A 17,807-nucleotide genomic window follows, 5' to 3' on the forward strand; every position below is an offset into this window, starting at 1 on the left:
TAAACAGAAATTTTTCTCTGGTAGAGCGACCGTCCAGCCATCTTTGGCCACATCAAGTCCCCGAAATGGAGAGCAGACACCCCTCATCTTCCAAAGGCCCCTGGGCCCCCACGGCCACCAGCTGGGGTGAGATCAGGCCGAGTTCCAGCCTCACTCGGTTACCCTGTAAACTCCGGGCAGCAATGTGGGAGCTCCAGCTGCCCCACCAGTGGGCAGGCAGGCCGTGACATGTCCTTCATTACTGACCAGGGCCTGACAGGGAAGTGACCTCACAGTGGGCTTCCTGCTCTCTCTCCTGGGCGGGGCTCTCAGAGCTGGGGACTCTGCCTTCAGCACACCACTCACCGCTCCGAGGCCGCTGGGTCCTGAGCTCCCGGAGTGTTCCCAAACGCGGCAGTTCACCACCTTCTTCCTGGACGTCACAACCCCGGCTGGAATCTGGCAATGATTTTGAGCCCACCACTGCTGGGGAACTTAGGGTGGCCTAATGCCCACTGGAGTGGGCACCCTCCTCCGACATTCCTGGAGGGTCTGAGAACCCTCACCAGTGGACGGCCTGGGAGTGTGAGTCCGAAGGCTGGGGTCCCCAGAGCCCCTTTTAAGCCGGAGGAGGGATGCGCACCCGCTCACCCCAGACCTCGAAGCCCCCGGACACAGGACAAGGGCGTATCGCCCCCTGGTGGCGGTCGAGCAGACGGCAGCCGGCGAGGCGGAGCTGCGCGCCCAGCCCAGGCAGCTTCTCTTCCTCCAGGTGCTGCAGGGACCACTCGGTGGTGGCAGGGACCAGCTCCGCACCTTTGCATAGTTTCTCTGAGACAGCTTGTCTAGCGCTGCGCACGGCCCGGCTCTAACACGCAGAAAGATTCCTTCCCCAAAGCAGCCACCCACCCCTGTTTCCTTGCAGGGGGCAGCATTTGCAATCGGGGGCGCAAGGAGCGGGGACCCAGATCTCCCCGAAGCCGCCCCTGGAAGCCAGGTGCTGGCACCAAGGTCCCCCCACCGGGCTTGAGGCACCTGCACCGCCAGAACTGCTGGGATCGTACATTTGAGGGAGCCCAGGCGCATGAGGGTTGCTACGCGAGATTCCACGTGAGCCAGGGGTGCCGGGACCCAACCAGCGCGTGGGCGGCGAGGACTCCAGACACCTGCGCGAGGTCGCCGCCGTCCCGGATGGGGGTCTACTGTCTCTGCACAGAGACTACTGGGGCTGCTCTGTAGCCCGTCGGCGGGCACGCTTTGGGGCGCCTGGACCCAGACTTCCAGACCCGCGACAGCTCGAGCTGCCCGAAGGAGGCCGGGCACCCACGCTGGCTTCCAATCCAGGAACGTAAACCGACTCTTTAGAAAGAAGTGGTGGGAAAGCTGGGACCCAAAATGAGAGAACCCGCAATCCAGCCCTCGCTTCTTCACGTGACTGTCCTGCGTTTTCTTTGGAATCAGGTCGCCTCGAATCAGGCCATCCTCCGAGGTGTCCGCAAATTGTGACTGTGTCTGGGGTGCAAAGAAGCGCAGCACTGATCATCCTGAGCGGCTCACCCCCTAGGAGCCTCCTCACCAGCCAAAACGAGCGCACGGACAAGGGAATGGAGCCTTGTGCAGAAAAATGCATCAACAAACAAAAATAACTCAAGGGAAAAAAAAAGAGACACCAAATAACCAGGGATTTGAATTGGAAAAAACTTTAAAACCTGTCCTGCTCTCCACCACAGCCTGCTCAGACGGATTCATGGAGAATTGTCTCCAAATTTCAAAGAACAAAGAAGCCCCTCCCCTTTTTAAGCAGACTTTCAGGGAACAGGAAAAGTAGGAAAGCTCCCGGGACTCATTCCCTGGCGGAATGTTTACACCCAGACAAGGAAAAGTGCTCCAGAGTTTGAGACTAACATTACTTATGACCCCAGACGCCAGAACCGTAAACACAGTCTTAACAAATCAAATACAGCGGTGTGTTTTAAAAATGCATCCCAACCAAGGAGGATTATCCCAGGAATACAAGAGTGGCTTAACATCAGAAAAATATCTGTGTAATTCAACACATCAAAAAAGTAAGCGAGGAAAACCAGGCCGTGCTAAGAATAGATGCAGAAACACATGAACACACGTGATAATTCACGGGGGAAACCCTCAGCCCCGGAGGAGTAAAGGGCATACTCCCAAGTTCACAGCCAAAGCCAGACTTAGTGGTGAAAACGTCAGGGCCAGGGCAGCGCGCCTGGAATAGCGGGCCTGGCCTTGAGCTCTTCAGTCTGGCTGCCACTAGCTGCAGGTGGGTGTTCAAGTATCATTAAAGATTCAGTTCCTGGGTAGCACAAGCCGTATTTCACGCTTTTACTAGGTGCCTGGCACTGTGCCAAGGGCCCTCTGCACTCTGACGTGTTACAATTTAATTCTTGTGACAGCAGCGAAGAACTGCATCCTCCCTGCCCTGCAGACGTGGACACTCGGGCAGGGTGATGACTTGCCAGAGTCACGGAGCCAGGACGGGAAAGGCCAGCGTGCAAATCTCAGGCTGACGGGCTGGCTGGCGCTTGCCTTTCACACTACGCTCTCCCGTCTCCATTTCCTTCCAGTGCACCCACAGCACCAATCAGAGGACATAATAGGGGGACAAGGAACATATGAAAAAGATGTCTTTACGAGAGCAATACCACTTTAAAGAGAAATGAGGCATGGCGTAATCCAAAGACATGCAAGACGGCCCCTTACCTTGGAGGAAGCACCGGCTGCCAGCCCGCCTTGCACCGTCCGACCAGGGTTGACCGTGGCCACAGGCTCCAGCAGGGGGCCAGGCGCACTGGCTGGTACAACTGCAGCTGTAACCGCTGGGTTTCACCTGTCTTTCCCTCCCTCCAGAGGGTGACATGTAGCCTCGTCTCCATCCCACACGGTCTCATTATGTCCTTAGCGACTCAGTGACAGTGTGTCTGTCTCGAATCGCCAGCTGTCCCAAGTGCCAAAGATCCCTCCTGTGCCTGACTTCCATCTCTATATGGAAGTGGTTTCCGGCCCCTGGGAGAAGTCCCACCCACATTCTGAGTAGGGCCAAAGGCTTCTGCCCAGCTTTCCAACTTGCCGTTTGGCTGGCTGCTCCCAGGGGCTGGAAGGGGGGCTTCTCCGACAAATGCAGTTTAACAGCTTGCGTGTTGGAAAGCGTAAAGGCTGGCCCCGTACATCCCTCTGATGTTTTTATGCCCAGGGCTCGCTTCATCCTTGAGGGGAGCTCTTCCGGCCATCTGCTAACAGACTGTAGCGTTCTTGCTGCGGCCACCGAAGCGAGGGGCGCTTCACCGCCAGGCCCCTGGAGCGAGAAGAGGCAACAGAATGTGAGGAGCTGCTTCTGAGATTCCCTTCCAGGCACCGAAACACCCTGGGGGGACCTGCCGGGCGGTGCCCACAGGTGGCTGCCTCCCCTGCTCCTCAGAAGCTAATTAGTGGCCCGTGGTGAGGAAAGGCCATGTGAGGACAGAGAGATGTGGCCATCGACCTGTGAGTCCGCATTTGCTGCCACCTTAATCTCACACTTCCAGCCTCCGGAACTGTGAGCAAATAAATGTCTGTTGTTTAAGCCGCCGGCCTGTGGTGCTTTGTTGAAGCATCCCGAGTAAACTAGGCACAGCTGGCTCTTGAGCAACACGGAGTTAGGGCCGCTCACCCCCGTGCCCTCAGAAATCCGTGTTTAAATTTTGACTCTACCCTCCACCCTTCGAATGCCCGGGTTCCACCGATTGCAGATGGAGAACAGCACTTTCGATCCCTGGTTGGGAGTCGGTGGTTGGGAATGTGGAAATGAATAGACTGTGTTTCAATAAAACTTCTAAATAATAGGATTAAGAGTAAAAACACTCTCCACAGTGAGACATCTCACAACTCCATCGACATCCAACTGCCCCAAAGCACCAGTACTTCATTAAAGACAGAGTTGGGAAGAATTAATCAAGCTGGGGCCAAGATTTGAGGGATATAAAAGTAAAATAGCCATATGAAAATAAACGCCGGGGACGGCTTTCCTCTGCATAGTATTTGCACACAATCAGATGTATAAGTCTAAATGAGGACAAGGTTTCTGCATCAAGCCTATTACTGTATCACTTCCAATAGAGGAACAATGAAAGCAATCTTAATTATGCTGTCATTAAAATTAGGGTAAGTCCTGGCTGGTGTGTCTCAGTTGATTGGAGCCTTGACCTGGAAACCGAAGGGTCGCGGGTTTGATTCCTGATAATGGTTCTCTCTCACAGCGCTGGGTTTTTTTCCCCTCTCTCTGTCTCAAAGCAAGAAAAAAAATGTCCTTGAGTGAGGATAAAAATTTTTTAAAAATTAAAAGAACAATGTAATACCAGAGGAAACTATTCATATTATTACATTAAGTTTAAAAGCTCACCAAGATTCACAGCTGATGATGGGGTATGATTCTAAATTTGGGGCGTGGTGGAGAAAGCTCAGCTGAGTTTGGGAGGTGGTAAAACACTTTCTTTCCTTTCTTCTTATCCTCTGTGCATTTTCCCCCATTTCTCAGTTACTTTACTCGCTCAGCCAACGGGTGCTGCGCGCCAGGCTCCGCAGCAGGTTCTGGCCTCACGCAACTTTTCAGTTGGAGGGGACAACATTAAACAAGATAATGCCTGTAAATGGCACATCAGATGATTCGTGCTCCGCGAAAAATACAGCAGAGAAACAATACAATCGATGCTGCTTGGGCTTTTGGGCCCCGGGGGTGAGCTTCTCATCCAGGTGAGATGCGGACTTGGGGACGCATTCCGAACGGCAATCAGGTGACAATACTGAAAGGGCGGGACGCGCCAGCCCAGCAGGCGGCGCTGCAGCACCCCGGTGCGGCGGAGTCCCGTGACCGGGCGGGGCGGGGCCGAGCACACAGCGGGGTTGGCTCCGCCCTTTCCCTTCAGACAGGCGGGCGGAGCCGACAACCAAACGAACTTGTTCCGAGCGTCGGGGGGCGGGGCAGAGCGAGGCGGGAGGGAGCGGGTAGGGCCTCGGGCGCGCGGCCTCGGGCGCCAGGCCTCTGGCGCGTTGGCTTTTCGGTTGTTGGTTGCGGTGGCGGAGCGGTCTGCGGTCGGGCCGTGAGTTGGGAGCAATGGCGACCTTTGTGAGCGAGCTGGAGGCGGCCAAGAAGAACCTGAGCGAGGCTCTGGGGGACAACGTGAAACAGTAAGAGCTGGCGGCGCAGCCCGAGCCTCCTCCGCGCGGGGCTCCCGGACCTTGGGCCGCCCGAGGACGCCCCCGCCGCCCGGGCCTGGGCAGCGTGGCGTCGCGGGTGGCCGGGCCTCTGCGCCGGGCGGGCCCCCGGGCCTGTCGTGCTGCAGATCAGGCTTCCCTGCCTCCCTGGGGACCGGGGCTTTTCCCTGGGTGGGCAGGAAAAGTGCATTTTATCCCTAGGACCCACTGAGAGGGAGCAGGCCCGGTGCGAGGTGCGCGGCTCCCCAGGAGGGCTTTCTGGAGGCGGAGGCTTTGCGCTCGGGTGGGCGCAGGCGCATTCGGTGAGAGCAAGGGCGGCAATTTCAGAAAGCACACGGACCCTCTGGTTGAATATTAGTAGCGGACACTTACGGAACACCTTTGAAGCGCTCTGAATGCACTGCTTCATGAAACCTCGCAAGAGAGATGTGCGCAAGGTGCAATTATTCCCACTTGATAGATGAGAAGACGGACACTAGGGAGAGTAAAACGTCCTTCCCTGGGAGTTAAGAGCAGGTGAGGTGAACTTGGGAAGGAAGCAACGTCTGTGGTTCTTAGTACTGTTTCTACCTCTGCAGATACTGGGCCAACTTAAAGCTGTGGTTCAAGCAGAAGATCAGCAAAGAAGAGTTTGATCTTGAGGCTCATCGACTTCTCACGCAGGATAATGGTAAAATAATCGCCTGGGGAATTACTGTACTGTTCTGGAGTTTCCCCAGGTTTACAATAAATTAGGGCCTTTTCACTTAAAAAAAATAAACAAAAGTTTGGTTTTAGTGGTGTATACAATGTATTTAAAATTACGTGTAAAAATGGCAGAACAGGGGATAGCCGACGTCCTGAAAAGCAGGGCTAACCTAAGTGGTTTCCGGGGGATGTACATCTTGTGTGTGTGACCTGTGTCCCGCTTCTGTTTCAGTGCATTCTCACAACGAGTTCCTCCTGGCGATTCTCACGCGGTGTCAGATCTTGGTGTCCGCTCCAGGTAAGGGAGCAGCATGCTGGCAGGGCCTCAGGCAGCAAAGCCTGGAAGCACTGGGCTTCGGCTTCCTGTAACACACGTGTTCGTAAACCCCATGTTCTTTGAAGGGCTCGGAGAAAATGTTGTCACGTAGGTACACATTCTGGTACAGAACCTTGTTAAAGCAGGCCATCTCCATCTTCCTGAACTCACACTGACTTTTGCTCTTGACTCCCCACCTGGCTGGATTTTAGATCCTGAAGTCCTGAGAGGTGGGGAAAGGCTGAGCACGGGGAGGTAGACGCAGAGGCGAGTGTAGGGGGGGCAGCGTGTGTCGGGAGGGGTTTTGAAGGTGGAGGGAGTGGGGAACCTGGGCTTCCAGGTGTGTTCTCCAGTGAGATGCTAGCACCTGGGAGGTAGGTTAGAGCTTCTGCATGCGTGTTTGGCAGATTATTGAGGGAAAGCAAAAGGTCGTGGACAGCAGCCTGTTGGGAGATGGGAGGAAGCTGGAAGCTCAGTCTCGCGTTTCAACCTAAATAGGTGTAAACTGAAACCCCCACCCAGGGGTCCCTGGTTTTTGGAGATGAAATGGGCGGAGCCACCTCTTGCAACCATTTGTCAAAGACAAACAACTGAATACTTGCCCCCTGATTAAACTTATCCTGGGCTCTCGTTAAAAAGTGGATTCATGGTACCTCCTGCTGTTGATTAAGTTGAATTTTCTTAAAAAAGAGTGTGGTGATTCTGAGGAGCATTTATTAAAAGCCCGTGTTTATCTAGAAATAGCTGGTATTTTGGATCATCCCTCTCTGCAATCCTCTGTTGGATAATAAAGAGTTGAGAAAAGGGCTTCCCAGGCCAGTTCCTCTGCTCCCAGAAGTCCTCGTGGGTGCGTCCCTCACCCGCACCGACCCTCACCTACCCGCACATACCCTCACCTACCCGCACATATAACCCTCACCGCGCAGGCTCCACGGAGTCAGGTTCCTTGAGTTCTGTCCACCTTGAATGGATCAGAGAAGCCAGCAGTGCGAGGGGCAGATCTGACTTTCCGAGGCAGGCGTGTTCTGAAGCGCCACACGCCCAAAAGGCATGTGACCGGAAATAAAAGGCCCGGTGGACACATGTCAAGAGACCTGGGTTCAGGGTGAGCTTAGAGAAAGGAGTGACTTACCGGGTGGCCTTAGCTTTAATTCATAAAATAGAGACAGCACTATTGACCCTACGGGGCTCTTTTTTTTAAAGCTGGTTGATTTTATTTAAATAAGTCTGTGATACTGCTGAATGTTATTATTGGTTATTTTTAAATATATGAAGAAACATCTGATATCTGACATTGTTTCTCCATCAACACCCACAGTATATTTTCTCAAGATGAAATTATTGAATGTTGCCTGGCAACCAAGAGATGATTTCTCTTAAAAGTAAAACATAGAAATGCCGGCCTTTATATTTAGAACCATGGCCGGTGGGTTTTCTTCGATTTTTCTAAGCTGGGCAGAAAAGGTGATTTTATTAATAATATTTACTGAGGGACTGGACATTTCGCCTGTATCACGTTGGTCCTCACAACACCTTTCCAGGGAGGAATAAGGCTCTTTTGTAGAGTAGGGCACAGACTTCACAACAGAAGAACATAAACACCCGAGGCCCATCCATCCAGCAAGCCCCAGGGCTGGCTCCCAGCCAGAGCCCAGCTGCTGCCGGGAAGCCCTGCCCGTCATCACTGTTGGTCCTCACCCACGTGTCTGGCCACAGGACAGCAGCGTCCCCTGAGGTCCAGCTCCATTCCTCCAGAGGAGGTCTCTGTGGGAGACCCTCTAAGGCTGGCAGACCTCCCCCGGGGGGTCTGGGTGCCGGAGACACCTGCAGTGGGGGGCGGGAGGAACTGACTTGGCAAAGAGAAAACTGAGGAACTTGGAGTGTTTTTTAAAAATCTCATCTTTCTGAAAACATCAGAATGGAAACAATATTTTGCTAGGATGATGGGTGGGGTTTTTTTTTTTTTTTCTTTCTTTCTTAAAAATATTTGGGGGGGTACTTTTTCCAAGTGAACTATAATGAGCTTGTATTACTTTGATTTTTTCCTCTGTTAACACTAAACCGTATGTTCAGGGTTAAAAAGAACAGCACAGAAGGTCTTATAAGGAATTCTTCCCACTCTACACCTGTTCTCAAAGACAGCTACTTCCACTGTTCTGGTCTTCTGGGGTCCTCGCTGGCTCCTCACACACCGGGTGGAGCAAGCGCAGGTGGACAGTTGTCCCCACGGGAAGTAACGCCGCCGATCAATAATAATACAAGGACGGGCTCTTGTGTTTTGCATAGTCACAGCTGCCAGCCTACTTTTGCCCGCCCTGCGTGCTTACCTCTCAATTTAGTGGTTTTAGACAGGTTTCCCGGTCTCACCGCTCCTGTCCAGCTTCCCCGTCCCATGCGTCCTTTACTTCGGCAGCTCCCACAGAATCTCCCCTCGTTTTCTCTGTGCGTGTCCTCTCCGCCATCTCTGAGGACGGCAGCTGGAAAGGATTCGAGCCCCTGTGTGTGTGATCCCGATCCTTTATCTCTAGGACCTCTATTTTTGCTTGCGTGGCTCGGTCTTTCTTAAGGTGCTACAGATTATTGTCAGACATCTGGGGATTCACAGTGAAGAGTGACATTCTCCTTGGGGGGTGGGAAGAGGACAGCCATTAAACTGGGGCTCCTCGGACACCAGCCCGCAGCCCAGCCACCTCGGTGAGACCCAGGCACGTGGTTCCTTCAACCACAGTCCACATGGGCGGGCGGCAGCGAGCAGGCCTGGCCTCACGGCCGGCCGAGTGCCTGGGGTCGCAGGCGGCCTGCAGGGTCAGTGGCTGCTGAACAGGCCACCCTGCCTGTCTGCTTTGTGCTGAGCCTGTCCTCTGGGGAGCGGAGGGGTGTGTTTACAGAGCCCTCCCTGTGCCCACGACTCACCTTCCCCAAATCCATGTTCCCCTGGGTCTCTCCTGGGCAGGTGGGCTCTCCGGCCTCCCGGGCCAGCCTGCCACTAGGCCCGTTGTGTCCGTTCGCCAGCCTGGGTTGTGGCCGGCACGTATCTGCTCCTTCAGCGCCTGTTCAGCCCATCCTGGAAATTTGTCGAGAGCCCGTTTTGTCTGCCACTCACTGTCCCCGTCACCCCTGCCGGGCGCAGCCCTCACTTTCCCTGCCGTCATCTCCAGCAGGGCCCTGAGGGCAGCGGAGGGCAGTGCGCCTGCTCAGTCCACCATCTCGAGCTAGGGTGTGCGGACCACAGACCTGTCTTCCAGAGAGAGCCGCTTTGCTCACAGCTGGGAAAAGCTGCGGAGGGAGTAGACTTGCTCTAGGGAAGTAGGGGAGGTCGGAGTTTAAGTATCTATTATGTATTCGCGTTACTTGAGCATGCCATACTTTTTATAGCCCCAAACGGAAACAGACGGGGTGGTTACCCGTTGCCTGTATTTACTCTCACGCTTTTTGTTTTCTGTCCCAGAGGGGGCTGGCTCGCTGCCCTGGCCGGGGACCCCTGCAGCCAAGCCCGGGAAACCGAAGGGGAGGAAGAAGCTTTCGTCTGTTCGTCAGAAATTTGACGTAGGTTGCTCTTCGGCAGATCTTGGCTTGCATTTCTAAATGGCTATGAAGTTACTGGTAACAGAGTCGGGGAGAAAAGGGGGCACATGTTGGGGGAAAGGCGTTACTGTTTGGGAAGTCAGCGAGGTGCCTGAATTTTTATAATGCTGGTTTTTTATTGCGTAAACGTTAACGTCGTCCTTAGTACCTAATGATTTTGCGATGATTCAATGGCCGTGCCTCTGTTCTTTCTCCCCCGAAACGTTTTTCTGGAGTGACTTCTGTCCGCAGGGCCGGGGGGGCCTGCTGTCTCCCGGCGCCCGGCAGCCCGAGCCTTCGGGTCAGCAGAGGAGCCTCAGAGGCGCTTGGCTGCGAAACATGTGCGCATGTCCGAGTTACTTGCTTTTCCCAGTTTCTGTCTAGGGAGCAAAGTCTCCCCAAAGTGCCCCTTTTATAGACTTTGATGGGGTGTCGTTAGCTTAATGGATTAGCGTCAAGAAACATTTATCTCTGCCTTTGCTGTGCTTACTAATACTCGATCTGGTGCTCACGCTACCCCAGAGAGGCTCCTCGGTCCAAGCAGACATATTTTTTGTAAAAATGCAGTTTTTCACCTGGAAAATGGAAAAACGCCCCAGTGATGCTTGTATAGTAATTCAGACCTCAAACACACGCGCTACAAGTGCCGCGCGCTGGGCTCCGGCGAAAGCTGCCGGGGCGAACCTCCCACTGACGGAGGGAAACGGAGCCGGGCTCTCTGAAGCTCCCGGGGGAGGCAGAGGTTTTACGAGCAGGAAAAGATTGAGAAAAGGGGTTTTATAAATTAGCATGATGACGCCTTGGAAGGAGAACTGCACCTAGGTGATAATAGCAGCTCCGCAGACGCCGCGCAGCGTCGGCCAGGCGCGTCGGGGGTCGGGGGCCCGTGCCAGATGCCAGGCAGTTTCGGGACTTCACGGAGGGCTGATCACACGTCGGAACCTGCCTCCCTGAAGTGCACTCAGCGTGCGCCGGCTTGTTTGGAAATAGTTTTCAACCTGCTCCTCCTCTCTAGTGGTTATTTTTAGCACAGAGCCATCTCTTCTGTGATCACAGAGATGCCAGAGATTAGGACGTCAGAATACTGCCACCGCCACCCGAAACACATCTCCATTGTGCCCCGGGAACACGTGTGACTCGGTGACTGTGCCGACGTCACTTTTGTTTTTCTAACCCCTGGGGCGTGGTCTCGGTGGCACGAAGTCGTGGCACGTCCCGCGCCTTGCCACTGCGATGGGTAACCCTGAAACCCTGTCTCTCTCAGCACAGGTTCCAGCCTCAGAACCCCCTCTCGGGGGCCCAGCAGTTTGTGGCGAAGGACCCCCAAGATGACGACGACTTGAAGCTCTGCTCCCACACCATGATGCTGCCCACACGGGGTCAGCTGGAGGGCAGGATGATCGTGACGGCGTACGAGCACGGCCTGGACAACGTCACCGAGGAGGCCGTGTCGGCCGTGGTCTACGCCGTGGAGGTCAGTGTGCGGGGGCGAGTTGCGTGTGTTGTTGGGTGCTGCTGCTAAAAGAAAAGACCCCCGAAGTCCCTCTGATCGCAGAATTGTCGTGCACTGTGGATTCTCCAGAGGGAAAGGCACAGCCCGTTCAGGACAAGTGCCTTCGCTTAGCAGAGGAAGCTTTCAGGAGGTTACTTAGGTTTGATTCGATGTGTGACAGTCACCCAGGGTAAAAACCGAGATCGAGGCTCCTAAGGGTGAACATCTCGGGGTGCAGCCGCACCCCGGCACTGGGAGAGCAGCAGGCTGGGCGTCTGCGCGGTGGGCTCTCGGCTCAGCACACTTGCGTTCGCCTGCTCGGTGTTTCCATTTAGTCGGTAGACAGAATACCCGTGGGGGTCTGCAGGCACAGGCGCTCCAGGGTCCTGGGGCCCCCCTTCCTCGGCTGCGCCTCAAAGATCCTGTTATAAACTTCACGTGACTTCTGTGTGTGGAAGTCACGCCGCGTGCCATGAAGTCCTAGGGGGAGACGCCCGCACTGGGTGATGGAGACGTCATCCCTGGCCCCAGGGGCAGTGGCGGCTGAGCGTGAGTCTGCTGTCCCCTTCGCCAGCCCTCCCTTACATGCTTGGCTGCCACTAAGGCGAAGAGATGTTGAATGCCTGGTGTTTTGTTTTGTCCTGTGAGTCCCTTGTCCACGGGGCTTCTGAGAGAGCCACAGGGAAGGGTTTCAGTGGATTGGGCACCACAACCAATAAATCCCAGATCTTGAAACTTTCTGTCCCATTTTAAAGCGAGTTTCAAGGTGGATTGCCTGTTTTTTAGAAAATTATTCACTTATTTTTATGCTCTTATTAAAGCCATCTGAAAATTATTTTTGAGAGAGAGGAGTCAATTTAGAGACATAAAGCCTTTTAGAATAAATTTCCTGAAGGACAAGCTCATCTTAAGTAGAACAGACGGAAGCAGCACACTCCCCTCCCTCCCAGGTCTGGCTCTTCCTGGGGCCCTCCACATGGTCCCAGCGCTGCCAGCCTGTCCCCATCTCCAGCCACACAACGCCAGGGGCTGTGAGTGGATCAGTGGAAGGGTTAGGATTTGCTTTTAGGCAGGACTTCATGCTATTTGCCCTTTCTCGTCTACAGAACCACTTAAAAGACATATTGGCTTCAGTTGTGTCGAGAAGGAAGGCCTACCGGTTACGAGACGGCCACTTCAAGTACGCCTTTGGCAGTAACGTGACCCCGCAGCCCTACCTGAAGAACAGCGTCGTGGTGTACAACAGCCTGATAGAAAGGTACCACCGAGGGGTCTGTGGCCGGCACCCATCCGTCCCGGGCGGCCGCACTGCTCTGGGTAACAGGCCACTGTGAAGGGTCGGGCTTTGGATTCGGGAGCCTGGGGGAGCCCGGCACGTGGGGCGTTGTGCTGCCGGGCGCAGCGCCTCGCGTGGTCACTGGTGGGTTGTGATGCTCTTCCTGTTGGAAGTAAAGCTGCAGTTTGGCTGCCGCGTGAGGTTTAATTGAGGGGCCCCCACTTTCTGAGGCTCCCGCGGGGCAGCCCCTGGCTGGTGGTGGAGGGGACCCCCTGTCTGTGGGACCTGTGGCTAGTGATTATTGGGTGGGGGTGGGGTTTCTTGGTGGGTGAGGCAGTAGCTCGGAGGAGTGGCCTGAGCTGGGCAGCGCCCCCTGGCCCCTGGCAGCTGCAGTGCAGATCTGGGCCCCCAGGTCTCCCTGGTGCCCTGAGACCACCCGGGATACCTGCATCCCTGTGCCCACCCTGCCACTTCCCAGAATACGTTGTCCAAATTTTAAGCCTTTGGGAAAGAACAGTAGTGGGGGTTTGCTCGTGGTAGCTGAAGTGACTGCATTTCCCCACATGCTGGACTCAGTGTGTCTGGTCACGGGGACAGGGAGGCAGTGCAGAGGGGGTGCTGGTGCAGAGTAACAGGCAGGGGCCTGGGGAGGCTGAGCGGTGCGTGGAGGGGCGGGGCCCGTGCCCTTGGGCCCTCCCCAACCTGGGCTCACCACGTAGGTTACACAGGTGAGGACCCATGTTCTCCGTCTCCTGCGGGCCTGACTCCTGCGGGCCTGCATCTGGGGAGCATTCGTTCTCCTTTGTAAGTCACTCTTGCAGAGAACAACAAACCAAGAAAGGGGCTCCCTGTGGTGGTGAAAGCCAGGGACGGTGTCCCCAACCTGCCGCGTCTGGGCGCCCAGGTGCGCCCCTCCTCAGCGTGGCTGTACCTGCTCTGTGACCCTCACCGTCGCGCAGGTTCTGTCGAGTGTGAAGGTGCAGGAACTGGGCTCACCTCCCCGCTGAGTGTGTCTGGGGCAGGTTTCGGGGCCTGGCCAGACCTGGGTTCCTCCCCCAACTCTGCATTTGTACCTGTGGCCTCCCGCGTGTGGGGCCGCGGCCTCCGGCGTCTTCTCTGTGACCCGGTTGGTTCGGTACCAGCCACTTCCTCCTCACCGCTGTTTGCAGTGTCCTTGAGTTAAGGTCCATTATGGTTTTCCAGGCAGAAGCATTTCGGGGGCAGAGCTGGCTTGCATGCTAAGCGTAGTGAATGCTTTCCCGTGGTGGCGGGAGGGGGCAATAGTCGCGCTCCAGTTTCTTTCCCGCCTGACGGATAGGCTGCCTTTAAACACGAAAACCCCAGATTCTTCCTTTCCGCACCAGCTGAAGAATAATTGGGCCCCTACCTCCCTGGAAGAGCTTGTTAACGAGTGAGTCCCAGTCTCCCCTCCCATTGTTCGGGCGTCTCCTCCGAACTCTCGGGGCTATTTCTGAAACGCTCTGTGCTCAGCCCCCCAGCCTTCTCCGCTCCTTGTGCCGGCCAGAACCCAGCTTCCCACCCGCACCCCGACGACGCGGAGCAGCAGGCCGCGCTGCTGCTGGCCTGCTCGGGGGACACCCTCCCAGTGTCCCTGCCTCCCGTGAACATGTACGACCTTTTCGAAGCTTTGCAGGTAACTTTCCTGGCCTTCTGTTTTCCGGTTTGGACTGCTCGCTGTGAAAGCTACTCATCCCAACTCATTCAAACCCTGGGCCCAGGGGTCCCTGCTAATCCCTGTCCCACCCCCCCACCCCTCGCTCCCTCATTCCCGTTTCCGAACCTGGGTGTTTCCTGGGTTGTTAGCAGCTTTGGGATTCGCTGGGTGCTGGCTTCAAGGTCACCGGTTAGTGTGTCTTCTGTGGGGGCGGTCTGTGGCTCTCTAAGTATGACTGAGGGTGCGCTCCTGTTGCCCCAGGTGCACCGGGAGGTCATCCCCACGCACACCGTGTACGCCCTCAACATCGAGAGGGTCATCACGAAGCTCTGGCACCCGAACCACGAGGAGCTGCAGCAGGACCGGGTGCACAGGCAGCGCCTGGCTGCCAAGGAGGGGCTGCTGCTCTGCTGAGCTCTGCCCATGCGGCGCTCCCTGCCCACCCGCGGGCGCACCCCTCACCTGCACAGATGACCGAGCACGGGCGGTTTTGGAGCCCGTCAGCACTCCCAGACTGACACTCCCAGACTGACAGAGACCGTGCAAACAGGACTTTTCCTACCGAGGCGCGGCATGGAGTGCACAGGGCATCGCATTGCGGCCGTGAAGCAGACGCTGTAAGTCTGCGCGAAGTACCACGTCTGTGCGCACCAGTCCCCAGCAGAGCCTGCAGGGGGCGCTCAGCCCGAGGCGTCAGGCACCCTGGGAGAACCTCCTGAACTGTCTTCTAACTCACGCTTCCTTCACGTGGTTGATGTGCCTGAAGACTGAGGGACCAGTCCGCCTGTTCATTATTCCCATAGAATGTTTCAAGTGGTCCATGTGGACGTGTTGCATTTCTAGTTGGTCCTTCCCCTGTTCCTACGAAATGTGTTTCTACCCTTTCAAACGATAAAGTGAAAACAACTTGCATTTGGCAGTGTTGCTGAGAACTGAGTCTTTTTCAGAGATGCGTCGCTTTTTACTCGAGAAGGCTGCTGGACGTACAGTTGGCCCTGAACAGTGAGGGCATGAGGGGCGCAGATCACGACGCAGCCACAGATCTGCCTATAATTTGTGACTCCCCAACACTTAGCTGTCCGGCACCCCCCGCTGATACCCACCCCCGCAGGTGCCCCAGCCCCCGACATGACACGGCGTGAAAGTGTCTGGACTCCCGGCTGCGGTCGGCGGCGGTGGGGGCATTTGCAGAAGGTCCGTGTGTACGTGGCCTGTAGTTCCAGCCCTCGCTGGTCAGGGGTCGGCCGCGGTAGAATGGGACTCTGGGTCAGTAGTGTTCGTATGAACAGGTACAGACCGGTCAGGTTCTGGATCCGCGTATTTGATTTTGTACCTTAAATGTGACAAATAATAAACCTTTTGGGAGAAAACTGTTTGTTTTTTTAAACAGATAAGGGATGTTGCCGTCTACAGAAACCTCCAAAAAGCCCTGGGCAATGAGACTTCAGCAAGACGTTTCGAAAGAATGTTCTAGATGAGAAAGATTAAAAAGCAGGTTCCAATGGAGGTATGCCATCTCTTCCTTCTGGCTCGGTAGATCACGTAAGACAAAGGAAAAACGAACCGCTGAGTTTCCGTTGCTGGCGCGAGCCTGAAAAGCCCTTCGGACACCTAGGTGGTGCTGTGGGTGCAGCTGGGGTTCAGAGGGGTTTGAGTCAGCATCTCACCAGACACGGGTTTCGTTTGGACAACTCACACCCACGCCTCCTGGCTAAGTGCGCATGAAATTTCACACGTCCTGGGTGCAGACTCCATGGGGGTCACCAGGGCAGGCTCCACCCACATGCTAACAGCGAAGTTCCTCTCTGGGACCCGACCTACATCCCTATGGTCAGCCAGCCATCTGCTCTGTGGGTCCGCAGGCCCCCGGCGGACTCCCTTCACCTCTCGTTTGGGGCCACACTCCAAGGGCAGGGAGGCAGGAAGTATGACACGTTGGACGGTTTTTGGAGAGCCCCTGAGGCTCAGGCACCCGGTCCAGCCCAGGCTGGCGCCACTGCTGGCCCCAGGCCAGCTGAGGGAGCCCGAGGCCTCTGTACCGAGCACAGTGTAGAGAACACTCGATGGGGAGCAATGCCGTGAGGCCCCGGGTAGCCCTGGACAGAATTGAGCTGCTTTTCTCCTGCAGGAACCTGCCCCACCATCTGAGCTGCAGGTTCGCTCTGCAAAACCAGGTGTGCTCAGGCCCACCCTGCTTCATCGCAGGAGCCCCAAGCGCTGGCTCAGCACCTCCCTGTCACCCTGGCCACCCATGCCTGCAGTCAACCAAACGCCATTCTCCTAACACGCTCCCCATCGCCTTAGTGGCCGGGATGGGATTTCACAGTGACGTGCAGGGGGACCCTATCCTCTGCCGGCCAAGGCCTGTCCCAGCACGGCTTGGACCCCTGACCAGAAAGCCTCCAGGAGGTAAGCAGGTGCTGCGGCCAACAGGTTGGATCGGAATTTAATTCTGATGGCTTATAAGGGGGAAAATCTTGGCGAGGCCACTCTCGGAAAGCAGACCACTGCTTACCAGCTCTACGGGCACGGCGACCTGTCCGGGGACTCGTTTCCCCTAAAGCGTGCCGTGGAAGGGCGCACGGATGGGGGCGCATCACGCTTTCCTTCCGGAAGAAATGAACAGAACGGATGGATCTCTACGTTTTCCATTTGTCGGCTAGAAACGTCTTCACTCCCTCACAGTCACTGTCCCTTTGCGATGCCCTTCGTGTGACTCCAGTAACGTGCCGCTCCCCACGCCACCCAACCGTGACCGAGGGAGGGACAAGCCTTCCTCCCCGGTCCCCCGCCCCTCGAGCAGACGCTTTCTGACTCCAGGGGGTAGGTAATGTGCTGGCGCCACGGACAATCGGGGGAATGGAAGAGTTTGACGTGACTTTTCACCACGAGCCGGTTAAGTGTTAATAATAAAACTGCCACAGCCTGTGGTCTCGATTATCAAAGTTTATTGTCGGGGTCAGCGCCTACCTACTGGGGAGCGCGGCTATGTCTCCACGTGCGCTAGTGTCAGTCTGGGGCCACCACCGCTCTGCAGAGCGGCCGGAGCAGGGCTGCTGGGCAGAGGTTGGAATGGAGTCAGTGGAAGCAGGCGCCTAGGGAGCCAGAGAGCAGAGCCACCCCTCCAGGGACGTCCCAGCGCCGGGAAGCCTGCACGGTGCCACCTACCAGTGGCCACCAGGTGTGAGGTGTTGACGGAACATGTCAGGAGTTGAACCCTCTTCCTTCTGGTCTCTGCCAGACCACTGCAGCTCCAGGGCCGGCACCCAGCATCAGGTCTCACAAAGTCCGTTACGCTCCCAAAGCAAGTTGAATAGGACAGCAGCAGGGGATAGCCAGGAACATGGAGGATAACTTAAGTGGAACTGGAAGGAATGGAAACTTCTGGAATGCCAAGTAGCTGGGTTTACATGCCACTCGAGATGACAAAGCCCGCAGTCCAGTGTGGGAAGAAACAGTTCGAATGTTGACAGTTACTCCGATACCAGAAAGGAAGTGACATTTCCCCGCGTGGAGGGAAACCGGTTTTAAAAAAGGAGAGAGGTGTTTCAGCGACAGGAAAATGAGTACCTGAGTAGAAATAGGTGTGTCGAGATGCCGAGAA

General features: G+C 55.8%; 1 protein-coding gene across 3 annotated transcripts; it reads left to right on the forward strand.

Moving 5' to 3' along the window:
* Nucleotides 1-4,976: 4,976 nt before the first annotated feature.
* On the forward strand, nt 4,977-15,115 carry TADA1 (transcriptional adaptor 1). 3 transcript variants are annotated; one of them, XM_024553836.3, is made up of 8 exons: nt 4,977-5,166; nt 5,772-5,863; nt 6,113-6,178; nt 9,645-9,742; nt 11,025-11,234; nt 12,359-12,510; nt 14,020-14,182; nt 14,465-15,115. In XM_024553836.3, exons 1-8 carry the CDS (start codon nt 5,093-5,095, stop codon nt 14,615-14,617), a joined length of 1,008 nt encoding a protein of 335 aa, XP_024409604.2. In that variant the 5' UTR covers nt 4,977-5,092; the 3' UTR covers nt 14,618-15,115. The 3 variants fall into 3 exon arrangements, with proteins under 3 accessions (XP_024409604.2, XP_053771073.1, XP_053771072.1); XM_053915098.2 differs by having other exon boundaries at nt 4,982-5,138; nt 11,030-11,234; XM_053915097.1 differs by having other exon boundaries at nt 5,119-5,166; nt 11,030-11,234.
* The last annotated feature ends 2,692 nt before the right edge of the window (nt 15,116-17,807 follow it).

This window comes from Desmodus rotundus, chromosome 12, assembly GCF_022682495.2.
Source record: "Desmodus rotundus isolate HL8 chromosome 12, HLdesRot8A.1, whole genome shotgun sequence".
Classification (NCBI taxonomy): domain Eukaryota; kingdom Metazoa; phylum Chordata; class Mammalia; order Chiroptera; family Phyllostomidae; genus Desmodus; species Desmodus rotundus.